We start from the raw sequence: 26,350 nt of genomic DNA, 5'->3' as shown, positions 1-26,350 counted from the left end.
AACTACTCAGAAAAAGCCAGAAGTGTCTCTGTGGTTCAAGTGGTAGAGCGCTAGCCTTGAGCATAAAGAGGTTCAGGGATAGTGCCTAGGCCCTGAGGTCAAGCCCCAGGACCTACAAAAAAAACAAAAACACAAAACTTTCTGCATATCAAGGAAACAACTATTGGAATGAAGAACCAACTGACAGAATGGGGAAAAAATCTTTGCCAGCTATTCATAAGATAAAGGATTAAGAGCTGGGAAGGTTGCTCAGTGGTAGAGTGCTTGCCTTGCATGCATGAAGTCCTGGGTTCCATTCCGGAGCACCACATGAGCAGAAAAAGCCAAAAGTAGTGCTGTAGCTCAGGTGGTAGAGCACTAGCCTTGAGCTGAAGAGCTGAGGGACAGTGCCCAGGCCCAGAATTCAGGCCCCATAACAACAACAAAAAAAAAGATGAAGGATTAATATTCAGAATATATTAAAAATTCCAAAAATTAAAGACCCAAAGAAATAATCTTAGTAATAAGTAGACAAATTTAAACAAAGCATTTTGAAAAAAAAGTTCAAATGTCCCATCAATATATATATATATATATATGCATATATATATATATATATATATATGATTCCATTTTTAGCCATAAGAGAAATAAAGTCAAAAATGACATTGGGACTCCATTTTATCACAGTCAGAATGGGTGCCATCAAAAAGACCAACCATGACAAATGCTGATGAGGATTATACACTGTGTATATATACTTACACACTTAAACACTGTTAGGAGTGCCCATTAGTGTAGCCACTATGGGAATCGGTGTGGAGGTTCCTCGAGAAACTACAGTGGGAACTACCATATGTTCCTGACATGCCACTCCCAAGCATATATCCCAAGTTAGGTAAATTGGCACAAAACAGAGACATCTGCATACCCATATTTACTAGCAGCACTATACCCCGGAGCACTATACACTATGGAATCAATCCACCAACCCAAGTGCCCATCAAGTAATGAATGTTGTTTTTATTTTTTATGTGGTATATAGAGGTAATGATAGGCAGCAAGATAGCATCTGCCAACAGGGTCATTCAAGTAGTCAAGTCCAAATCCTCATTAATTAGGTTCCCTGAGAGAAGGAACAATCCTAAACTGCAGTGCATGAGACACTTTGAGATCACAGGGTCCCCATCTCACTCTTCTCTAGTCTCCCTACATTCAAGCGAAGTAAACCAGTAAACCACCCAGATTTACTGCATCACACCCACCAGACCATGCGGAAGTATTAACACATGACCTCAGACACACAATGAAACTTGTAGCTTGAGAAGAAACGGGATCTGCCCACACTGGACATACAGACCAATCATTATAACTGTTGTTTGCTATCAGACAAAAGAATTAGCTTTACAATAAAGGACTTCCAAAATGACAAGTAACAAATGTATAGTAAGCAGCCTTCATAAATATTCTGCAAAAATATTCTCCACAAGCTTACCTAACCTTATAGTGTACATTTTTAATGTTAGGCTATTAATTTATTTCTGATTATGAAGCATTACCAGTGATGAACTGTTGAAGCACAGGGTAACTTGTAAATTACTGTAGGTTTTCCATAATTTCACTTTTCTTTCTGTTTCTGTTGGATCTGGAAAGAATTCATAGGCAGAATTATTACTTTATGAAGGTGATTTTCTTGAAATTAGATTAGGACCAGTGAAATAGTATCTCCATTATATGTTCTTGAGCCCAGGAGTTCAGGACCAGCCTGAAGAACTCAATGAGGCCCTGTCTCTTGAAAGTAATAAACTAAAATAAATCCTTTTCTCCCAGAAAAAGAAGAAAATGTCCAAAAAGCAATGGCAGAAAATGAATGTTTCAGGAAGGTTTCCAACAAAATTGGTTTAAATTGAGTGGTGTTCTTCAAGGGGAATGTCGCTGACATGGCTATAAAGGAATAGAAGCCACCCTCTTCTCTCAGTCACTTAGTGGTTGCTCTTCTTTTTTTCAGATCCCACTCACACTGACAGATGAACCACAGACACCGGAAGAACCCATTCGCTGCTCCTGGGTGCGAGATTGCGGGCAAAGCATCCACCAGCATGGCAGGGGTCCATAGTATTTTTTTGCGGCCTCAGAGTCCCCAAGGCCCTCAAGCAGAAGTGGCAGTAGATGGTTGCCATCAGCCAAGCCAGACTTGTACTGAAACAACAGGAAAGCAATCCTCTGAGCTTGGATGGAACTTGGCAGTGGGGATGCCGAGCTGCTGCACTCACCCACATCAGCACATACTTATTTTACCTCCCCTCACCCCCCCGCCCCAACCTGCTTAGGTCTTTGTACCTTTCCTGCTGCTGCACAGAGATGATATAAAAGAGGCTCTTTGGCTATTTGCATTTTGCTTCCTCTTCTTTTCCAGATTGCACTATTAAGCTTTATTTTCTATGTACAAGCTTAAAGTCCCCATATCATTATTTATCAGAGCTGTTCTTCCCTTTTCAGAGGGCCTGGGGGAGGGGAGGCACACACCACAAGTTCCCCAGCACATGGAGACAGGGTGGCATGCTGCTGATGTGAGCCACGGTACAGGCAACCCTGTGGAATTACTGATTTCTAAGATTAATAAAGTAATTCGATTTTTATTTTCTTTTTTTTCCATTTACTAATTTCCTAACAATCATTCACAAACAAGACTAAAATGGGACCAAATGGCCTTTTTATTTCATTGCCAATTTTTTAAACTTCATTTTAGAAATGTGGGCTATCCAGAAATTTTGTTTCAGCAGATGTCTGTCCTCCCTCCGGAGGGAGGCTCCCGCCTCCCGGAAGTGGGAGTGTGCAGCCGAACCTCCCCAGTCTGCCCTCCAGCAGCAGGCACACCAGTGTGGTCCTGCATGGCATGTGACCGTGTCACGGTTGCGGCGCACACTGCCTCCCACGCAGTGCATCCAGATAGTGCAGCATGGCCCCAACCCCTGTCCCCTGCCCCTGCTCACTGACTTCCACGCCTTTCCTAGAGAAAGGTTGGAGCCCACTGAATAGGATGTTCTTGAAAACAAGCCATGGTCAGACTGTTACAGCAGGTCCTATAGACTCAGCACTGGAATCCAAAGAGAGAAATGACACCCGAGAAGACAGAAAGAAAAAGGATTTTATTGCCTTCTTAGTGAATGAAAACAAAGATTTGAGCACATAGAAGCATCTTGTTTGCTTGGGAAGGACAAGGACTCACAGTTACAGGAGAGGGGAAATATATCGTATCTTCCCAGAGTCTTCTGGGTAATAGTTGGAGGACCACCTTAACTCACTTGTTTTGAGTTGGATAGAAGACAAATTGAGATCCTATTTCCTTATTGCTATGTAGAATTAAGAGATTTGGAGGATCTCACCAGTGAATCTTGGGTAAAGGGATACAAAGGTATGATTTAGAGCAACTACAGTGCATGGAATTGCCCTGCGTGGCCAGTCAGTTAAAGCTGACCCACAGGTGCTAGGAACAGACTCCAGGTCTTCCCTACCAAAGCACTTTCAAGGCATTCTTACTGGTACTAGACTTGAACTGACAATGAACCAGATGAATCATTTGAGCCTTTCTCCAGCAGTGTCATTCCCAGTGTCACTGCCCTCAAAACAAGTATGTCTGTTTGTTTGTTTGTTTTTTTTGTCGGTCGTGGGGCTTGAACTCTGGGCCTGGGCGCTGTCCCTCGCTCTTCAGCTCAAGGCGAGCGCTCTACCACTTGAGCTACAGCGCCACTTCCGGTTTTCTGGTGGTTTATTGGAGAAAAGAGTCTCTCGGTCTCTCCTGCCCGGGCTGGCTTTGGACTGCGATCCTCAGATCTCAGCCTCCTGAGTAGCTAGGATTACAGGTGTGAGCCACCAGCGCCCGGCAAGTATGTCTTTTTGAAGAGATCAAAATTCAAGTGTCCACAGTGCCCACCAGTGGTACATGGAAAGGGGAGGCTGGGTTCCAGACCTCCTTCCATATTTGGATCTGCTTGTTAACATGAAGGGTAGCGCTTGAACGTGAAAGAACATTTGGAATCACGGTCTTTGGGACATTTCAGGAAGTACCTCAGTTGCGTTGGTTCATTAGGGTGAACGACAGAGCAACCTTTTAGCCATGTCCTGTGAGGCTGGATGAAAAAGGAGATTTAGTCTCAGGCCACTTCCTTATTGATGTTCCAAATAAGGACCAATGTTGAATGCAAGGCACTACTTCTCTCAAGGGAGTTTTCAGCTGGCCTGGACCCTACCCCAGCATACAGATGATTCTAACACTGCAGCCAAAACACATAATCCTCTGCTAAAATCTTAGAACTGCCACAAGTGAACAGACTGACACTTGGAAAAACAGCCACCATGGCTGGCATGCTGGCCTGCAGCACATACCCCTTTCTCAACCCACTGGCTCCTGGGATAAGACAGCACATTCCCACAGCCAGAATTTTCAGGCAGGGGCATATAAACCCTTAAAGGGCAATAGAAGTAAATGGGTGCCCCAGAGACAAAGTCAGAGAAGCCTTAGAACTATCTGGACATGGACAAAATGGGGAACAAAGTCTTGGAGACCTCAGAAGAAACAAAGTATGCACACACCTAAACACATACAGGCATGAGCGTAAGTACAACCTCCATCCTGTGGATTATAGCTTCAGATGGACTCTGTACCAGTGTTAATGTGAGCTTGCTGGAGGCAGGTGGTTTGGGAGAGAGGGGGTCCCTTGCTCTGCTCACTCCCTGTGGAAGGCTGCTTCAAATGGCCGATAATTTCCAAGAGCAGATGTACACCAGTGAGCCACAGCACAATTGTGTAGAGGCCTGGGCACTGTGGTTGGAATTGCGCTTTTCTTGCCCTCTCCCATTTCCAAACCACAAGCGAGAGGCCCAGAGTCTGAAAAGTGTTTCCAGGTTGGCTCCTTTAGGTGTAACTCAATGACAGAATTTGCCTCTGGGTCTATTTGCCTGAGACAGTTTCTCTAATGTTCAAATCATTTGAGAGCTGAGATGAGATTTCCAAAAATGATGATGTGGATTGTTAGATAGAATACACAAGCCACATTTCCATATGTAAAAGTTCACACCACAGAGTTATCTGGAAGTTAACTTGGTGCAAATCTGAGCCAGTATCTCTGTGTGTCTAAAAACATGTTCCATGAGAGGGAAGGGTGCACAGACAATAGGGCCCTCCTCCCAGATGGCAGAGGCAGCTCTGTGCGGCCACCTTCTAGCACGCTCACACCAAGCAGTGAAGTGACCTTTGCAATTATCTGCCTAGGTTCCAGTTATGTCTGAACAGTAGATGCAGGCATGGAGTTAATGAGAGGGTAAGAAGGCTACTTATGGAGTCAGACATTCATCTTAGAAAAGGTTTTTTACTGTTCTAGAAACAATCTCCCAGAAGATGAAATCATCCACAATTCCCCCCCAAAATATTTATTTATACAAAAGCTTTTAGAGTAATAATTTGTATTTGTTTTTGTATCTCAGGCTATGCGTCTGGGGCCAAGTCACTCACTGTGTGGTACATGTGCAGCTCCCCAGTGCCTGACATAGCACCTGCTTCCAGGAACATCAAGGGAACACAGGGTTGTAGAGGGCAGGAGAAGAGGAATCCCTGATGCCCAGGCTGCATGGACCCAGAATCCAGATTCTTTCACCCTGACCTGGAAGGTGTCTAGCCAAATGTCCCAGGGGAAATGTGATCAAAGGAGAAGCTGGGAGGAGGGGCCCAGAGGGCAGACAGGAAAGTTAATTCCCACCCTTTCTTCGGAATTGAGCATCTCCATGGATCCAATAGAGTTGCTTGGCCCAGGAACTCACTGTAGTACCTGTAATAAGCCAAGATGCTGACTGATGGAGAGAAGACAGTTTGAAAATTAAAAACAAAAAGAGTTGTCTTTAATCCCAGGTAATGCAAGATACAATTCTGGGACTTTGTCTTGGTAACCTGTCTAAAAAAAAAAAAAAAATTCTTGCCTCCTATAACATCATCAGAGTCCCCAAAGCAGATATGGCACACCAGTAACCCAAACTACAGATCCAAAGTATCTTCCAGTTTGGCCACCTTCTGCCCCACCTCCTTCCCAGGGTAGCCCAAATCCCATTGCCACTTGCCATCCCTCTTCCTCTACCCCAACACCTCTGTGTCCACTTGCCCTCCCTCTTCTCTACCCCAACACCTCTGTCTGCACCACAAAAGTACTGTGTTCTAAAAGAGTTCACTTCCCCTAACCAATCCACACTTTCTTTACCACAGTGATTCTCAGAGCCAACAAGAAAGAGAAATGTTCCAGAAGGAAGCCTCCATTTTAGCTGTTCACCAGGAGCCAAGGGTTGTAGGCTCCAGGCCTCTAGGTGAGGTCTGTTGCTTCGGTTTCCCAAGGAACGGGGCCGTCAGCAGTGGCAGTTCTCCCTTCTCTGTTGCAGGCTGGGCCTCAACTGCACTTACAGGACTTCACCACCATGTTGGAGAGCTGCTCTACCTTGGGGGTCCTCCCCACGTAATACAGAATGGTCAGGGGCTCCAAGTCCTGGGGCACGCAACAGGGTGAGGCAGATGCTTCAGGGTTCAGGGTGTTGTACAGCCCCAGCACCTGGAGGTGGAGACCATAATATTTAGAGGTGAGAGAGAGAGAGAGAGAGAGAGACATTGCAAGCCCTCAGTCCAGGAACTCTACTCTGAGGGTGGCTCCGAGATGAGCAACTGGTAGAATGGCCCCTGCTGCTATTGAAGAACAATTACAGGACCACAGTTCAGTGAGAGACAACTTGTGTTCACCCTCTGGAGCAAAATGCAGAACACATACACTTGTCTGAATTACTAGTTTAAACAGGTGGCAGTTATTGGAGGACTTCTGTTTGATAAGGAAGTGCTTTGCTAGTAAGAAAACAACTCCTTTGCCCTTCCTTGCTGTAACTGATCACATTAGTGAAAAAGGTTTTCACTAACTAGTGTCGTGGGCCATTTAGTAAGTGCCCAGACAGTATGCAGCCCTGACTGTCCATAAGTAAATGTGACTGACAAACCACTGCCCTTTTCTATTCCCCTTGGGGAAAGGCAAGTTTCAGAGGTTGAGCTCACTTTCTCTCTCTCTCTCTCTCTCTCTCTCTCTCTCTCTCTCCCTCCCACCCCCCTCCTCTCTCTCCTCACTGTCTTTCAGAATACCTTTGTACATGGTACACAAGTGCATGCTGGCACTGGGTCTTGAACTCAGGGCCTGGGCCCTTTCCCTGAGTTTTTTTGCTCAAGGCTAGTGCGCTACCACTTGAATCACAGCTCCACTTCTAGATTTTTGCTGATTAATTGGAGATAAGACTGCTGGCCTTTCCTGCCTAGGCTGGCTCCAAACTTCAATCTTTAGATCTCAGCCTCCTTAGTAGCTCGCATTACAGGCTCAAGGCCTGTAATGTAATGTTTCTGCCACATTACAGGCTCAGGCCTTACATTCCTTGCCAACCAGGTCATATGACGGTTAACTTCCATAGTTCAAAATCTTTAGTCAAAGCAAATAAAAAAATTAGTCAAAACTTTTTTGAGGGATTCTGGGGATTGAACGTACGGCCTCAAACATGCTAAGGATAAGCTCTACCACTGAGCTATACCCTCAGCCTCTATGATAGGATATTTTTTTGTGTGTGGGGGGGTCCGGTCGTGGGGCCAGAACTCTGGGCCTGGGCGCTGTCCCTCAGCTCTTCAGCTGAAGGCTAGCGCTCTACCACTTGAGCCACAGCACCACTTCTGGCTTTTTTTTTAACTTTTTGCCAATGTGGTGCTGAGGAATCGAACCCAGGGCCTCAGGCATGCAAGGCAAGCGCACTACCACTGAGCTACCTTCCCAGCCCTCTATGATAGGAATTTTAAGGGCTTGGTGGGATGTTCGTATTGGGCTGGGATGCCAAGATCAGAACATTTATTAGAGGGATTTTACTCACCCAGCTTATCATTCACTTATTCAACATTCAACCCTTTATTCGTGCTTTTTAACAAATGGCCTAGTTGGCTGACCCTCAGGATTCTCTTAGCATGCGCCCTGCTCCGTACCGTGCTGTGGGTTGTGTCTGTGCTGCGGAGGTATGGGCAAGGGCCTGAGCAAAAGTTTGCATAGTAGCCCTTAGGTTCGTGGACCCATTTCCAGCCCAGATCCTGTCGGAAGTCAATGTAGAGGGGGCGCACACAGCAGTTCTCCTCCAAGTTGCTACAATGAAAAACATTTACAGGAAATCAGGTTCAAGTGCATGGGATGAAGAGACCCAAAGGCATTTTCCTATGTTGAAAACCAGGATCCCAAAGTTGTAATAGGAGATAGAATACTGCACGAGGGACAGTAAAGAGGTGGAAGTCTTGTCCCCTTGTATACCACAAATCAGAATGGATATAACATGCTCCATATACAAGCAAGTCCTAGAGGTTTCAGTCAAATCAGCTTTGTTGAGATTGGTTTAGTGATAGCTTCTGCATAACTAGAAATAAACTCGAAGCTCATGCAGCTTGCATACTACCATATAGTGTGCTTTTTAGACTACCTTTAGCCAAAACAAGGCCTCTCCTTCTAGCAGAACCACGATCTACAGGTTACCAAGTTGCCAGACCTCAATCCTGTTGTCTGCAAGAGCCCACTTGGCAGTGCTGCTTGCTAAGTGGGCAACTAGCCTCTGCTTTCAGTGCATTTCAGCTGAGACCTGGAATGTGTCACTTCCAAAGACAATGACTGGCCAAAGTCTGACTCGTAGGAACCATAGCAGACTCTAGGGTTGTTCTGAAGTTGCCATTCCTAACCCTTTTCTCCCATGCCACCTCACATGACAGTCTGCAACACTACTCATTTTTCTGGCCATTGCAGGCAGAGGTGGTGATATGAACTAACAATGGCCAATCAGACATAGGAGAAGGAGGCAGGGGATGAAGTCGAGGTTTTGCAAAGTTTATTTGTTTTGTTTTTGTGACTTGAACTCAGGGCCTGAGCATTGCCCTTTGGCTTTTTCACTCAAGTCTGGCACTCTACCATTTGAGCCACAGCTCTATTTCTGGCTTTTTGCTAGTTAATTAGAAATGATCTGATGGACTTTTCTACATGGGCTGGCTTTGAACTAGGATCCTCAGATCTCAGCCCACTGAGTAACAAGAATTACAGATGTGAACCACTGGTGCCCTACAGGCCAAGAGTTTTTTATTTATAAAAACCTAAACTGGGGATGTCACTCAGTGATACAGAGTTTGCCTGACAGTGCAAGGCCCTGGGTTTGAGCCTAGCACCATAGAAGTGGGGAGAGAATAGAGATTAGTTATAAAAGCAACAGAGGGAAGAGAATACTACTAGCTCATTCCCCGCTCTTGTCTTAAACATGGACCAGCTCCTCCCTCGTAATACTGTGACACGGATGAGAGGATGAAGAGCTAACATACCAATCACACCAGGCTGGAAAATGGGAAATCTGCGTCCTCAATGGCACAGTTATGCAGCCCGAACAAACCCAAAGCTGCTACCACAGACCTCTTGTGAATAGAACTTCTGTGGCTGAATTCATTGTTGCTTGAAGCCAAAACCAATCATGTCTCACTGATAAAGACACACAGAACACTTCTACATGCTAGCCTGCAGACAGATGGCAGCAACCACAGAGCCTCTTCCAGATCTTTCTGCTCTCCAGGTGTGAGATCCCTCACTGATTCGGTAGATCATCGCAGATACAGTTCCAGATCACAGAGATTTCCCAAGTCATTCTCCTGGCTGCTTCAGGCAGCTTGTGCAGCCAGATCCTGTGCTACCTCTGCCCTTACCCCCAGGGCTTTCTGCCTCCCCCATCCCTACATCCCCAAGCCTCCCCCATCTTCCAAAACACTAAAATCCCACCCTTGCTGAAGCCTGTCCTGTATCTGTGCTGGAACCCCTGACTCCCGCTGTGCAAAGGACTTCACCCTGACCTTCAGGTACACAGACAAAACATCCCTCCTGTGTATGTGAGCACTTCATCTGCTCCAAGGAAAGGGACGAAGCTGGGTCTTCTCCATCTACATCATTGAGTAACAATGGTTACTCGAGAATTTCTGAATTCATTTAATTTCTCTAGCTCAGATTTTCCATATAAAAAGAGGCTACCCTACATTCCTCCCCTCTCTACCCAGTGGCATCCTTGCTTCCTCTACTAGAACAGAGCAAGCATTTCCTGCAAACTCCTGCAGTGATTTCTTCCCACACAAGCATGCCCCACAAGGACTGAAAACACAAAAACCACCAGGAAGCTTCAGGCAAGCATCCACCATCCAGACTATTTTCCCAGTACACTCTGCTCACGCTTTCCCTCATTGCTCCAGCCAGGCCCTGATGAAGTTGAGGTGCAGGAAAACTGGAAGCTTTGCAAAAGGTTTCCAATCAGTTCTGTGCAGTGCAGTATCTGGCTCCATGTGGGTTACGTCTGAGGTCTGCACCACAGGAGACCCAGGGTATGTTGTGGTCCCCATGGGGCCCAGGCTCACCGGAAGCAGTAGTTGGTGTCTAGGGCCCGCTTTTTCCTCTGACCCCCCTGGCCTGGGCTGTCGAGCCGGTGTGGAGGAATCATCATAAGGATCAGATGGGGGTTGTGGTGGTCCTTCTGCTTCTTGAGGCGTCCCAAGTCTCCACGGCCATGGTCGTCCTCATTGTCCACCCCTGCAGAAGGGCAGGAAGAAGACAAGCTCCAATCTATGAAAAGCAGAGCTGTTAGAGGCTGTCTCCTCACCCTGGCCCATCACTGCCAAGGGGCGTCAGTGCATCCATGAGAGGGCGGGGGCGGGGGGTGAGCTGTACCTCAGGATCTCCTGTAGGAAAGCTGAGCTGAGCAATCGCTACCAAAAGAACTCAACAATCACGACAACCGTGCTCAGATCTCCTCACAAATCCTGCACAGAATGTTCCAGAGGACAGAAAGCCCTTCCTGAGATGCTTCCTGGAAATCACTGTGAAGCCATGACGCATCTCTATCATCCGGTGGACAGCTAACACTTGCCTTTGAGTTATTGAGACAAGAATCCAGCAGGGTGAGTGTAAGGTATCCCAATTTAATATAGTTTGAATGGGGGTGGGGCAAAGAAACAAAACTGAATGACAGCAAATATTTACATTGTACTTATTGTTTCAGACATGTATTCACTATAAAATTCAGGTGAGATAATAGAGTGTATGTTATATGGCTTAGCAAACTTTTTCTGAGAAAGGCCCTGAATCCATCTGAACCTTTTCTAACTGAAGAGGAAAAAACAAACAAGTCTGACTTAGAATCTCAACTAGCTGGAGCTCTAGTGTGTGAAGGACAGAAGCCAACTACTCATCAAACTTTACCTGACAGGACATGAGCATTAGAATTTACATATTAACATGAAGGGGAGTTTCACCTTAGCCTGGCCTCTAAATGAGGGCTCTGAATTTCTGAGCTCTGTGATTAGGATGTGAAATCCTTGGCATTAAAATTGAAAAAAAATTTCAAGAATTGAGGTTAAAAGAATGACAAGATGCAGGAGGCAAGAGCGCATCTTTTCTCAAATGAGCCTCTGACGGCAGGCATTGCTCAGGTGCCCAAAACGAGACAAGGAAAGGAAAAGATAGCTTCTCTGAACTCCAGAGACTGTCAAAGCTGAGGCCCCTGAACTCCCAGCTACTTCCATCTCTCCACAAACACATGTGGTCAAATGCCTGAACCCTGAAATCATCATCAAGTCTCAGACAACCCCTGGGTAAAGATCAGGTAGGCCTGATAATTTTAGGAAAGCTCAGTGATACTCATGTTCAGGGCACCATAGTTTACTAACTTTAGGGAGAAAGAAGACAGCTATAACTTGTTGAGTGTCCTTGGTGCTGCTTTACATGTTATCTCATTTAACACTGTGAAAGAGATACTGGTGACCTTGTTTCCTGGGGCTCTGAACAGCTAACCTACTTGATTTCACCCAGAGCTAATTCAATCTCTAGATCTGCATGTTCATTGCTCTTGGGAGAAAGCAGATTTACTGAAGTAAATACTAGTTAGCTATCTCTTCTACGAAGAACATTGGTTTCATGGGGGTCTGGTTGGGTTCTCCTGTTCTGTCCTGTCCCATGAACTGCCCCACCATACTCTCTCACGCATCCATTACTGTTACCTTTGAATTTGATTTCCATCACCTCATGGACATTTTCCAGGATGTCTCCGTTGGGTTGAAAGGTGTGACATGGACAGTGAATGCTGATTTCCAGACCTAAGTTGGACTCTGCAAAGTAAGATCCAGAGTCAGTGAGAAAAGCACTGTGTGTGATCAGGTGAAGGTGGGCCAGGAACTGAGTGGTACAGAGGGTCACAGGAGACAGAAAGAGCTTCCAAAGCTCAGAATGGGCCTTGGTACCATACAAGTTGCTATATTCCATGTACTTGTATTACATTATGAAAAGAACTGGAAGTGACCATTGTAGCTACCAGGAAAGGGAATGTAAATGGTCATCCATTTTCAAAGGACAGTATTAAGAGAAAATGTCACCACCTACAATGCACAGGGGAGAATATAGGAAGTGAGTACAAAGGAGGAAGGAGCGATGACTTCCCCCTGCAGTAAGGCAGCTAGAAGAAGGAGCTGGGGTAGTTTTAATGAACCACCGAACACCATGTATACTTCCTGCTCAAGGTGTCCGAGGAGGCCCAGGAGAGACCTTGAGTGGCCACGTTCGGATTGTTGGGTAAGAAAGCAGACAGATGTTTGTGTGGGGGAGAGTAAGTTCGTGTGGTCAGCATGACAGAATGGCCTCACTTGGCCAATGGAAGACACAGAAATGACAGCAATAATCATCAACACTGTGGAGCATTGCTGCAGGCCAAACACTGCTCTATGGCTTGTCAGACACTAGTACATTGAACCTCAGTAATCACCCCACTGGGCAATCACCCCATTATGTATATGAGGACAAATGGCTCAAGATACAGTAGTTGGTAATTTTGGGATTCCTAGCCTATGAACTGTGGTGCCAGAAACCCAGATCCCACTGTTTAAAAAAAAAAATAGTGTCTTTCTTACCATGTAGCCCAAACTGGCCTCAAAATTACAAGCCTTCTGTCTCAGCCTCCCAAATGCTGGGATTATAGGTCTATACGAGCATGTCTTGCTTAGATCCCACATTCTAAGATGTTAAGAGACAAAGAATGGCAAAGAGTAGACAACAGAGAGCACCAAGAAAGACACCCACATGTTTACTGAGATGCAAAATGGCTTTGCTTTCTTAGTATATAGCCTGTCCTGATCCAGGAAGCTGGGGGGGGAGGGGCAGGGGAAAAAGGGTCCCTGCCCAACCTGGCTCTACATACTAAGAAGCTAAGAAGCAGACCCTAAGAATAATAGCACAAAAATGTGAGGATCCTTGATCCTGGACAGGGCTCCAGCCAGCTCTGGAACCTAGGGCACAGCTTGGGTAGCTGGTGCACACAGGCTCTCAGATGCTTGCTAAGTGACTCCAAGACCTCTCAGATAATGCAGAGCCTCATCCATCTAGACCAACCATGGCTTTAATTTAGAGTCCATTTGCAGCCTGGCATGAGGCTGTGAACTTTGATGGGACTCTTGAGCTCTGTATAAGCAAAGGTCTAATGTTCCCAAAGAAAGGAAGGCAGAATTTGCCTAGGCGGGAATTTGACATTTGCAATGAAGAACCAACCTCAGAACTGGCAGCAGTTGGGATGGTGGGTTAGGAAGCAACAGGTTTTATTATGAAATTGTCTTTTCTAATGTCTCAAGGAGGATGGAAATGATTCTCTCTGTAGGCTTCTCATTGAGTTCTACAGCTGTGAAAATAAGAACTCCAAGTGCCCAGGGCTTCAAAGAAATCCAGGTGGAGCTGATCTGAATCAGACAGGGAAGCTAAGAGATTAATTTCCCCAGCCCCTCCTTTCTGTGGCCAGGCAGAGAACGTCTGAGTCAGAATTCCCAAACAGTGCTGCTGTTGGCCGAGCCTCATGGGTTCTCCCAGCCTTTGCCTTTGCCCAGGAGCAGGAAGAATCTCCAGGCCATCATCTGCCAACTCAGCCACCAAAGAGGCCCCTTAGATGGGGGTTTGCAAACTGAGTTTTCACACTTTGGCAGTACTGGTGTTTGAACTCAGGTCCTTGTTCTTGCTAGGTAAGTACTCTAGCACTTGAGCCATGCCCCCATTCCAATAGAGGAAAACTCAGTGAGAGGGGAAAAGGGCAGATAGGGCTACCGTGCATAACCCTCACCAGTAAGGGACAGACCTAACCGAGCACTGTCATGAGACACATGGAGAAGAGACTCAAGTTCTAGTCCAGCTGGATGACCTTGGACTTTAACTACTCTGGGCCTCAGCCCCTCTATCTGGTATGATGAAAGCTTTGTGTGTGTGTGCCAGTCCTGGGGCTTGAACTCAGGGCTGTCTGTTAGCTTTTTTTGCTCAACGCTACCACTTGGGTCACAGCTCCACTTCTAGCTTTTTTTTTTTTTTTGGTACTTAATCTGGAGATAAGAGTCTCCATGGACTTTCCTGCCCAGATGGGCTTCAAATCACAATCCTCAGATCTCAACCTCCTGAGTCACTAGGATTCCAGATTGGTACCTGGCTGAAAGCTTATTCTTTTAAAAAATATTGTTATTATAAAGGTAATGTACAGAGGGGTTACAGTTACATAAGAAAAAGTACATTTCTTTTTGGACAGTGTTACCCCTTCCCTCTGAAAGCTTATTCTTATAAAATATGCTGAAAGTTGAGCTGGGAAGGTGGCTCAGTGGTAGATTGCTTGTCTTGCATGCATGAGGCCCTGGGTTTGATTTCTCAGCATCACATAAGCAGGGGGAAAAAAAGCTAGAAGTGGCGCTGTGGCTCAAGTGGTAGCATGCTAGCCTTGAGCTGAAGAGCTGAGGGACAACGCCCAGGTCCAGAGTTCAGACCCCACGACCAGACCCCCCCCCAAAAAAAAATACGTTGAAAGTCTTGACATTTTCTAAATATCTTTGACCCTTAAAACACCTCTATGAGGCATGCTGCAAGGGTACCATTCTGTCATCTTCCAGGTGAGGAGCCACAGTGAGTGAGTAAGATATTGAGGACATGGAAAGATTAACATACTTATTGTATAGTTCTATTTGGATGACCATTAGACTTTTTAAACTTAATTGCCAAAACAGAACTTGCCCTTCACCCTCTTTTTCCAGTCTTCCCTATTCCAAGATGCCACTACCTGCCTGCTATTCCAAAAACTTAGAAGTCAACCAAGATTGCTCTTGTGTATTAACAAACTGTTGGCTTTACCTCCAAAATATGGAACAAGCTAAACACTGGTGGCTCATGCCTTTAATCCTGGTATTCAGGAAGCTGAGATCCAGAGGACCATAGATCAAAGCCAGTGTAGGCAGGGAAAGCCACAAGATACTAAATCCAAAATAACCAGGGCTGGAGATGTGACTTGAGGGGTACAGCACCAGCCAAACAAGCTGAGCAAGTAAGTGCAAGGCCCTGAGTTCAAAGCATAATACAGTGTGTGTGGGGGAGGGGAGTGAAGAATATGGAACAAATTCATAAATTTTTTTGGTCAGTCTTGGGGCCTGAACTCTGGGCCTGGGTGCTGTCCCTGAGCTCTTCAGCTCAAGGCTATCACTATACCCCTATAGCCACTTCCAGCTTTTTCTGCTTATGTAGTGCTGAGGAATTGAACTCAGGGCCTCATGCATGCAAGGCAAGCACTCTACCACTGAGCCATCTTCCCAGCCTGAATCCATATAATTGCTATGACCAGCTACTGTCCCAGTCTAACCCATTGACTTCATCCAGACTATTGCAATGGTGTCTAACTGATTTTCCCGCCTTTTCCTTTGACCTCATGGTAACTAGAGGAAGGAATCATTTAAAGGTATAATCAGTCACTTTACCCACATTCCCAGCTTGCTGACAGAATACTCCTGGATTTTCATCACACCTGGAATAAGTCCTAAATCCTTTTTGTGGCCTGAAAGATACTAGGTCATTTCCTATGGTCCCAGCTCATTTTACCCCACTTGCTATAACAAATCAACTTGCTTTACAGATGAAGACTTGGGCCTTGAGGTTTCCTTTGCTTAGGACAGCCTTTACTTTACCTTCCACCTGACCTTCCAGGGCTGACTCCTGCTTATCAGCTGGATGTCAATGCAGGCTTCCCTTCCTCAGAGCATCTGATCTTGGTTCCACCCACTCATTATGGCCTTATGCCTTTTTTATTTTGCATAACTACCCACAGTTCTTTTTATCTTTTTTCTATCTTTTTTTCTTTTTTTACCAGTCCTCGGGCTTGAACTTGGGGCCTGGGCTCTGTCCCTGAGCCTCTCTGTGCTCAAGGCTAGCACTCTATCACTTGAGCCACAACGCCACTTCTGGCTTTCTTCTACTTACGTGGTACTGAGGAATCAAACCCAGAGCTTCATGCATGCTAGGCAAGCACTCTACAACTAAACCATATTCCCAGGCCCCACCCACAGTTCTTACTTATCAGTATGTTCACTTGTTTAATATGTGTATGTATCTGTCCCAACAAAATGAAATCCCATGAGCCCTGGGACCTCACCTGTGTATTCACTGCTAAATCCCCTGACTTCGACTTAGGCCTGACTTAGAACAACATTTCAGAAACACAGATTGAGTAAATGAAGGAAAAACAGAATCAGTGGCAAAGCTAAGCTTTGAACCCAGGTCTAAAACACAAGTCTCTCTTCTTCTCTGTCACAATGAACAGCGGGTCCTGAAATGCTTGCCCTGGGGCCACCTACCTCTTCGTAACAGCCACTCACGCACTGTGTCAGTGACATCAAAAGACAGCCACTCGGCAGTGCCTCGAGTGGGCAGGTTCTTGCCACCAATGTAGCGCTGCTTGGCGATGTGCTCATCTGGCCGGAGTATCTACAGGGCAGAGAAAGGAATAACTACCCAAGGCCAGGATACTATACCAAAAAGAAGTAGGTCTCCAGGCAGGACAGGTGGACAGAGCAATGAGAAATCAATGTTTTCCAGATGCTTTTACACACCCCAAGTAACCCATCCCTCTTAATGACAAATCTGGAAATGGAGGCTCAGAGAAGCCAGGATTCAAATCTATGTCTGCTGTGCCTAGGGAAGGTTGCCCAGGGTGGAGGAACTGGCTTTTGGGCCTAGGGATGGGTACCTGAAAGAGCTCAATCCTCTGCTCTGTGCGCTTGGAGCTGGGGTTAGGCACCCGCAAGACCCGGAACTCAGCCCGGAACAGATTGGTTCCATTTTTTTCCACTGAGGACACGTTGAAGCGAAAAACCTTGGAGGTAATTCCTTTGGGACAGACAGCCAGCTCATCTAGAAGACAAAGGAATGGAACACAATGTGAACCTCTCAGCAATAGCGAGCCACCAACAGACACGTGTTCAAGTGGCCAGAGTCCTGCCTGTGACCTCCCTAGATGCCGGAGGCCTCAGACCTGATGGAGATAGGAGGAAGTTTCTTGGTGACCTGAGAGTCACACAGTCTTGAGTGAGGAGCAGGGAGACCTCAGAGGCCCAGGACACAATAGTAAGACTGATGAGTGAAGGGTAATTACTCTCTCCTCCCACCACCTTAACATTCCAAACCCACTGAGCTCTCTAGCCTGATTTTCCTACTCTCCTACAAAATCAAAAATTCCCCCAAGTAGTGTAGTTATCTTATAGATATTTGCTTCATCCAGGTTCATTTGGGCAGTCATTCACTTATTAACCATCTATAGAGTAAACACTATGCACTACTAGCATTAGCCGTGGGGAGGTAAAAATGAATGGACACAGTCCCTGCCTTCCAGGGGAGAAAGGTTAAGGGAAGTCATTAACACATAGACCCAGACTGCAGGGTCAGAGAGAAGAGTCCAGGGGTGGCTGCAGGAAACAAGAAGAGGAAGAGAGCAGGGCCCTTCATGGAAGGGAGGACTGGCTCAGGAGGGGGAAGAAAGAAAGTTTACAGGGAAAGTGATTCAAAGAGGTAAAGGGAGAGGAAGAGGGACTCAAAGCCACAAACCTGCAGCCTGGTAAAGGAAGGTCTGGACAGCAGACTGGGAGCCACCTGCAGGGTGGCTGAGAAGCTGAGAAGCTGGATTCATCCTGTCATGTCATGCTGAGAAGCTGGATTCATCTTGTCCACCACAGAGAGCTATAGAAAGAATACGCGCAGCCAGATGCCAGTGGCTCATGCCTGTAATCCTAGCTACTCAGGAGGCTGAGATCTGAGGATCACGGTTCAAAGCCAGCCTGCGCAGGAAAGTCCATGGACTCTTATCTCCAATGAACCACCAGAAAACTGTAAGTGGCTCTGTGGCTCAAGTGGTAGAGTGTTCATCCTTGAGCTGAAGAGCTGAGGGACAGTGCCCAGGCCCAGAATTCTAGCACCATGACCGACAAAGAAAAAAAAAAAAGAAGGAAGGAAGAAAAGAAGGAAGGAAGGAAGGAAGGATGAATTTGAGCAGCACAGTGACAGACTCAACATCATGAGTCAATCTTGTATGAAGCAGGGTTCATGCAGCAAGGAAGCCACATCTTGAACCTAAGAGAAACACAGATGAGTGAGTGACTGAGTGACTAAGTCGCTACCATTGGTTCTTTTAAGTCTGTGTCCTTGAGCTGGGTACTAGTGGCTTTCGCCTATAATCCCAGGTACTCAGGAGGCTGATATCTGAGACTCTTATCTCTAGACAACCATCAAAAAACCAGAAGTGGAGATGTAGCTCAAATGGTAGCAAACACATACACATTCGCTCTTTCTCGCTCTCTCTCTCTCTCTCTCTCTCTCTCTCTCTCACACACACACACACACACACACACACACACATACACACGAGTCTGTGTCTCTGACAGCTTGTTATGGTGGCCTGTGTCCCCTACTCCCTGCAACTTTTTCCCCTGAGTACTAGACAGAAGGGAGCAGATTCTCCACTCACCACTCCAAACCAATTAAAGAAGAAAGCAAGCCAGACCCTTTTCGGCTCCTGTGAATGCTACAACCTCCAGATCTGAGGAGTGTGAACACTCACAGAAACCTTTCTACACAAATGGTAACAGTAGCCAGAACTTGAAATTCAAGCTCATGGACCCAGATTCCACACATAATGGACATGGCTGAAATGAGCTCATAATCACCCCTAGGGTGGTTTAGGGAGTCATGGACAAGGCGGGACAGATCAGACACTATGAAGGAGCAAATGTGCTACTGATCTTTAGGAAAGGATGAGTGTGTCTCTGGAAATTGCCATCTGGTGGGTCTGACATTGGTTCTTAGGAAATTAATGGAACAGATGTTAGGAAAACAAATGTATGAATGCAGTTAATGATGCCCTGATTAATAACTGGCCTTGAAAGAACAAATACAGAACAAGAGCAAGAAATCAGAACACAAGGCCTCGAGCATAGCAAGTACTTTAACCCTTGAGCTACACAATGTAGTAAATAAGTTGACAAGTTTACAACTCTGGACATGGATAAGCTACTTAGACTCATGACCCTCCCAAGCTGACTTCAATCTGGTTTCAGTCATCCAAGCAAGGGCAGTAACCATAAAGAGCAACTCAGGCCAGTACCCTTGGCTTACACCTGTAGTCTAGTCAGAAGGCTGAGATCCATTGGATCATAGTTAGAAGGCAGCTTCCAAAGTAACCAGTAAAAATCTGAGCTGGAGGCATGCTCAAGTGGTAGAACACCAGCAGAGCAAGCAAGCTGAGCAAATATGTAAAGCCCAGAGCAAGTATATCAAGGTATCAGGGCTTTAAAAAAAAAAAAAAGGATAAGTCAGGGTGACATGCACCTCTGCATAAAAAGGAGAAGGAAGAAGAAAAATGACACCTGCCACTGAGGAGAGTCAGACTGGGTTTAAGACATGGGAAGCCAGGATAGGGAGAAAGCCATGTGCTAAGAGAGGTTAGTCTAGTGACCATCCCTCCTTGGTTTCTTCCAGTCTATCACTCCTACATCTGTGCCCCAAGATGAACTCCTCATAGAACTTTTAAGGCATTTGAAGAAAGAGGTAGGAAAGATCGTTTGCTGTCATGGAGGTGAACATGAACTCTTCACACAAACACAGCCAAGACCAACCAGAAGGGTCTGGACAAGGTCACACAGGAAGGAGCTGACACTAGCAAGCAAAGCTCCACATAACCATCGTGATGACAAAAAGAACTGCCTGGGAAAGAAAGAAATATAAATATAATCCCCTGGACAATGACAGCTGCCAAGTAATAACCATGTTTTAAATAATTGATGGAATGAGAATCAGAGTCAGAGTGTGAATTACAGAACGTAATAATGCTACCTTACATTTTCCACAACACTTATTAATTCATCTGCTTTTCTAACGATTCTTGCAAGTAAAGAGAATAGATAAAATTTGCTATTCTACAAATGAGAAAAATGAGTATCAGAAAAGTGCAATGCTTTTCCCAAGATCATTTAGATAGGAGGTGGCAGATATGAGATTGGAACCCAGGTCTTCTGACCACACTTCATATATTGAAGCAGAGACCCTGGGAAGTCATCCAGCAGAAAGATACTTTTGATTTTGCTCTGGGGAGGAAACAAAAAATAAGTACACAAAAACTAGGCAAATACAGAATTCATGTAAAAATTAGGAAATAGTAAACTGCTTCTAAAATGTTTTCAGACACCTGGCTACTAGGTCTGCTTTCGGTGTAGACATCCTCTTTCGGCTTGTTCCAATGTAAAACCTGGATCTGTAGCACAACTACCTGGGACTCGTAAGGTCTTACTACAGACCCCAGTAGTGGGGTAGGTGGGTCTATAATTGCCTGCCTGCCTGCTTGCTTGCTTCTCTCTCTCTCTTTCTCTCTCTTTTCTTCTTTCTTCTTTCTTTTTCTCTTCCTTCCTTCCTGTTTCCTTCCTTCCTTTATTTCATCTTTCCTTGTTTCCTTCCTTCCTTCCTTCGTTCTCCAGATGACTCTCATATACAGACAGAGTTGAGAACCATTGTTTATAATCCATAATCCACTATGTCAGAGGTTTTAGAAATTGGAGAAACCACTGCCTTAAGGACTTTACACTTTACATAGATTAACTTTTAAGTGCATCAGATGTATTATTTGGCCAGTGCATCATGTTTTAAATGTCTGGATTTGAAGCCCATAAACATTTTAAGTGTATATGACAAGTTGGGAGATGTTGACAAAAAGACCCAGAATTTTCTGTTCTTTGGGGGAAATGACAAAATGTAGTCAAGTTGGTCCCACATTCCTGAAGGTAAACATCAGATGGAGCTGAGCAGAGTGACTTCCTCTTCCTACAGGTCTCAGGCCTCCCAGGTCCCCTCCTTCCCCCCTGCCACACATCTATGTTCTCCACGATCCCAAGTGCACAAGTGTCCCCTGTGTCTTATCATGGTGCCTGGACCATGGCTTTTCTTCTAGACCTCCCTGCCTGTGTCTTTAGGTCCTTGTATTAGCCAGAGGCTTTCCCTCATTCCCTTGCTCGTTACGCTTGCTGAAGACACAGGCTCTCTAGGACGCTACCTCCATCCCCAGAAGTTGTGATGGTGTTAGGAAGACGCAGGGGCTGGGAATCCACACCCACCGGCCTCTGGGCTACCTTTGGAGAATCACTGCCATACTGTACATACAATATCAACCTCTAGGGTCATGAGTTCTTTCAACATGAGACATTTTAACTTTTAGCATGAACAACATCTATGGTTAGTAGCTAAAAGTTAAAATACCAAGTTTTCTTTTTTCTTTTTCTTTTTTGGTTCCGGTCATGGGGCCTGAACTCTGGGCCTGGGCGCTGTCCCTCAGCTCTTCAGCTCAAGGCTAGTGCTCTACCACTTGAGCCACAGTGCCACTTCCAGCTTTTTTCTTTTTGCTTATGTGGTGCTGAGGAATCGAACCCAGGGCCTCATGCATACAAGGCAATCGCTCTACCACTGAGTCACCTGCCCAGCCCCCAAGTTTTCTTTTTTTGCTCAGGAATTCTGGGTTTGTTGATTGTCTGCCTTTGGCTCAAAACAAGCGTTGCCCAGCAGACACAGCTAATTCTAGGACAGAAGCTAAATTGTCACCTACACTGATGATGCCTTTGGTGACAGAGGCACTGGAAAGGTGGCATCTTTCCCTACCATGTAGCTCAGAGAAGGTGCCTACTCACCGCCCATGGCAAAATCCTAGAGAAGTGAAAGGTTGCAGAGTCTTGCCTGTACTCTCCAGCAGAGGTAAGTGAACCATCTGACTTGGTGATAAAATTCTTTCGAGAGAAAGGGAAGTTAGAGGTCCTTTCGGATGTTACAGGAGAGGAGACAGAGAAACAACTTTCACTTGCCTCCAGCAGCTTGACCTACTTGAGGCTTTTCATGAGATAAAGAAAATTCTTTCATTAAATTTGGAAGAACATTTGTAGCAATATTAATTACCTGGACAAACATCAACCAACCAACTACTACCAACAACAACAAAAACACCACGGAGAACTAGGAACAAAACTAGTATTATCCCCAATCAATTTACCACCTGGGTTATTAAGGCAATTTATTGCGTCTGTCCTCTCTTGCCAAGATCTACATGGAATTTATCTGTGTCCTAAATCAAAGTTCTATGGAGCCTCAAGGTTAAAAAGTGAACTTTTAGAGCCTGCCACAGTAGCTCATGCCTGTAGTCCTAGCTGCTCAAGAGGCAGAGATTAAGGGGATTATAGTTTGACACTAGCCCTCAGATGAGAAAAGTTCAGAAGGCCTTATTTCAACCTAGAAAAGCTAGGTGTGGTGCATATGTCTGTTGTCCTTGCTATGCAGGAAGTGTAAATAGGAGGATCATGGGCCAGGCTGACTCAGGCAAAATTAGAAAATTAGACTCTATTAGAAAAATAGCTAAAAGGCAAAAATGGCTGGAGGAGTGACTCAAGTGGTAGAGCTTCTGCCTAGCAAGTGCAAGGCCCTGAATTTAAATCACAGTACTGCAACACACACACACACAAATAATGCATTTTCCATGTATATTGGTACTTTATAGCACATATTCTGCACCTATCCTGTCTGGGTGAGAACCCTGCTCTTTTTGGACAAATTATTTAATGGATATGAGTTTGATCCCCTCATCTATACACTGAGTGACAAAAGAATGCACAACAGGGCAGAGCCACCGGATAGCCTGCCTCTCCACTCGCACCACCAGAAATTCTTTCTTTCTTCGTGTTCCTCCCCAAAGACTCTTACTTTCTCACTACATCTCCTGTGTTCACCTCCTTCTGACTGTCAGTCTACTGGAAAAAAAGAGGTGGCTGAGAGTGCTAAATGTGAGAGAATGGCATCTCGTGACCCCTACTCTGGCACCAACACCACCAACACCCTGCTGGTGCCACATCACAGATCCAGAATCCCCGCACGCACCTGGCCTCAGGAGTTAAGGGCAGGTGTCCCTCTCCCACACCTCTAGGGACTGGCTCTCCACCGCTCAGCACCGGCTGGGCTTTTGTATTTCTTTTCTACTTAAGTGTGCTTTGTGAATTTAGGGCGAACTCAGCACCTGGCCAGCTGTGGGGCGGGCCCAGGTCCACATCTGCTCAAGCTCCACGTCACCTCCTACAGCTGCAGGGACTGGGCCTGCTTCCTGTTGGCAGCTGAAGGTTCCAGTAAGCGTTGCCTGCATCCCACTGAGCACCCGCACCTCCTCACCACCCAGAACAACATTCTGCTGGCTGTGCAGAGTTGGTCCAGACCACACCACCATTCCACAACCCCATGGCTACCCCTACAGGCAGAAGCAGCTCAACACCCTTCGGGCCCTGCTCTGCCCTTGCCCCAGGCCACCTCCCTTTGGGCCCAGAGTCTGCCACACCTGTGTAGCCTTGTCTCCCAATCCCCTCTCCCTTAGGTTCCTCGTCCTCATTCAAGCCATGAAGGTCTGAGTCGTTCCCTGCCCTCCCACCCCTCCTTACCCTTGTCTTTCCATAGACTTCTCCTGCTGGCCTCAGATGACTACCCGCCTCTGCTTTCATGAGTGACCACAGAGTTGAGGATTCAGCCATGTAGCTGCTAGGTGTCTGTGGGCACCGCACTGCCAGGCAGACCCAAGCCAGCACCACTCAGAACCCCTGGGCAGGGAGTTCTAACTCTTGTCTCACCTCCTCCAGCCTTAGCCCTGCATGGTAGCCACATCCTAAGGCAGAGCACTCCAGGCAGCCACAGGAAGCCGCAATGGGAACCCCTGGCCAGAAACCACAGGCTCCTCCACCCAGTATAGGCCAGCTCCCAATGGGGCAGTTTTCACCTTTATCTAGAGCTGGTCCACCCATTGGTAGCCACTGTTTCTTCTCTTGAGCCACCTTCCTGGTCAGCCCATGACCACCCTTACCCTGCAAGCTCCACTTCAGCCTCCCACCCCTACTCAGGCACAGCTCACCTCCCAAGTGGGCCTGGACTGGGGTAACCAGGGCACGGAGGACACCTGCTGGTAGGAAAGCAAACAGAGCTACTCCCTGCGTCTGGCGCATGAGTGGCTCACATTCCTCTTTCCTGGGCTGTTGGTTTCTCAGCATCTGCCAAATTTCTCTCTTGTGTTGAGGTTTTTTAAATCCCCATTCAGTAAACACACATGACTTCCACACGTGTACAAACACACACAGCCGTCTCACCCAGAAGCTTCCTAGCTCCTCAGCAGATGGGAGCCTCCTGGGAAGACACACTTCCACTCTCACACCCCTGCTGCCGCCTGGGAGGGGGGGCCCCTCCCCCCTGTGCTGCCACCGGGCCCACCACCCACTCTTCAAGATGGGTAGATGCGAAGAGCTCCCAAGCCCTCCTCTATACTCCCAGAGCCACGACCTGCTCTCCCATGCCCGCTGCCTGGGGGGGGGCACATTTGCATATATGAAGCCATATGAGTTCCTATGACCTCCACGTCTGGGTACATGTGAATGTGTGCATACCCCTCCCCCACACTGCTCACGTGGGTCACGTGGGTGGGGTAGACCCAGGGACTCAGGCAGCCAGAAGCTGTCTCTTGCCTGGACTTCCAAAAAGCTTGACAGACATTAATTTGGGGGCAAGGTACTATGCTTCCCAAGAGTTGGAAAAACTGAACTGGAGACGTGTCACACGAAGCTGTGGAAACACCGAGAAGAAGAAGAGCAAAGTGTCCAGGCTCCAGGCAGCCCAGCCCTTGATGGTACCCATATGCTTACAGTTACCCATATGGTCACATGGGCAGGAACCCATCTGTTTCCCTGGACGGCACAATGTAATTCCAAATTAAAATCAGTCAGGGATATGATGTGAGTTCAGCATGCCGTTTGGCTCTGAGGCTCCTGGCCTCCCAGAAGTATCTGGCTCTTACTATTACTGCTCTTTCCTTCCCCACCCACCTACCACCCAGCACCAGAGCCTAGGTGCCAGTGAGCCCTGGGGCACTCTGCTGTGTCGCCCCCCCTCCCAGCAGGCTCCTTCCATGCAGTTCCCTACTCCAGTTCATCCCCTTCAGAGCAGACACGCAGTGAGCATTCCGACTTACTGTGCTCCGCCAACCCCTGGATCATGTCGAATTTATGGATCTCTTTGGCATAGTATTCCGACTCCGTGTTTTCCTGAGTGCAGCCTTCTTCCCTCTCTCCCTGCATCTCCTCCAGCAGTTCCCGGGTGCTATTGTAAAGTGCCAGGACCTGATAGGGGACGTGGGTCATCACCGATGGCTCAGGGGGGCTGGTGAGTCTGAGCTTGCTCAAGATCTGTCCCCTAATGGCTTCCACCCTCTTTTTCTTGATGTGGCTGAAGTCCAAAGTGGTGCAAGTGGACAGGGAGAGGCTGACCGTGGCAAAGTCCAGCAGGGCCAGGACCACCAGAGCTCTTTGCAAGTACATCTTCATGTGTGAGCCGGGGAGAGGGGTTGGGGGGGCAGTGAAGCCTGGCGAAGAGGAGCCCCCAGCAGACGTGCAGAAAGAGGGAGGAAAACCAGGCAGCCTCCCCAGATCCCAAACACTGAGGCTTGGCAAAAGGGTGCATGAACTCACTGCACTGCGAGAACTTCAAGACTTCCAGGAAGCGCTGGTTACCCTGAGGACGAAGAAACGGACTGTGTGTGCCGCGGAGCTCTGGGATTCTTGTCCATGTGTCTAAACAGGTTTTGCTGGGCTCTGATTCCCAACAGGCCAGGTGGAGGGCAAGCAGAGGGCTGGGAGGGGTGGCAAGGCAGCTGGGAGTGGGAAGGGAGCTGGAGTTTTTCCTTAGGTAAAAATAAATAGAGCGGATATCTGATATTGCCAAACACCGCTTGGCGATGGGGAGAAAGTGGGTCTTTTAAAGAAGGCACAGAAGGACCAAGGGCTGGAACTCAAAATCAAATGGTTTGCCTTGTGCTGACGGAGAATAAGGGAAGGGGTAGGGGGAAAAAGAGGGGAGGGGGGGATGGTTTAAAAAAAAAAACAAAA

At 46.8% G+C, this 26,350-nt stretch overlaps 1 protein-coding gene across 3 annotated transcripts; it reads right to left on the bottom strand.

Annotated features, from left to right (window-relative positions):
• Positions 1-5,857: 5,857 nt before the first annotated feature.
• Tgfb3 (transforming growth factor, beta 3) lies at positions 5,858-26,350 on the bottom strand. 3 transcript variants are annotated; one of them, XM_013014047.1, is made up of 8 exons: positions 25,934-26,309; positions 25,438-25,585; positions 17,113-17,276; positions 16,721-16,850; positions 12,089-12,196; positions 10,451-10,622; positions 8,018-8,171; positions 5,858-6,569 (listed from the first exon to the last, which is right to left on the bottom strand). In XM_013014047.1, exons 2-8 carry the CDS (start codon positions 25,541-25,543, stop codon positions 6,411-6,413), a joined length of 993 nt encoding a protein of 330 aa, XP_012869501.1. In that variant the 5' UTR covers positions 25,544-25,585; positions 25,934-26,309; the 3' UTR covers positions 5,858-6,410. The 3 variants fall into 3 exon arrangements, with proteins under 3 accessions (XP_012869501.1, XP_012869507.1, XP_012869493.1); XM_013014053.1 differs by having other exon boundaries at positions 25,976-26,309; XM_013014039.1 differs by having other exon boundaries at positions 25,438-26,350.

Source organism: Dipodomys ordii, unplaced genomic scaffold (assembly GCF_000151885.1).
Source record: "Dipodomys ordii isolate 6190 unplaced genomic scaffold, Dord_2.0 Scaffold2, whole genome shotgun sequence".
NCBI lineage: Eukaryota > Metazoa > Chordata > Mammalia > Rodentia > Heteromyidae > Dipodomys > Dipodomys ordii.
The sequence above is the reverse complement of the archived record's forward strand: the minus strand, read 5'-3'. Positions and strand labels throughout refer to the sequence as shown.

Excerpts from the sequence above, each read along its gene's own strand:
- Tgfb3 (XM_013014039.1), bottom strand. The coding sequence starts at position 25,789 with ATGAAGATGTACTTGCAAAGAGCTCTGGTGGTCCTGGCCCTGCTGGAC. Across the intron at positions 16,851-17,112 it reads AGAGGATTGAGCTCTTTCAG|ATACTCCGGCCAGATGAGCA; the intron begins GTACCCATCCCT and ends TCTGCCCTGTAG. Across the intron at positions 10,623-12,088 it reads GATGGAAATCAAATTCAAAG|GGGTGGACAATGAGGACGAC; the intron begins GTAACAGTAATG and ends GCCCTTCTGCAG.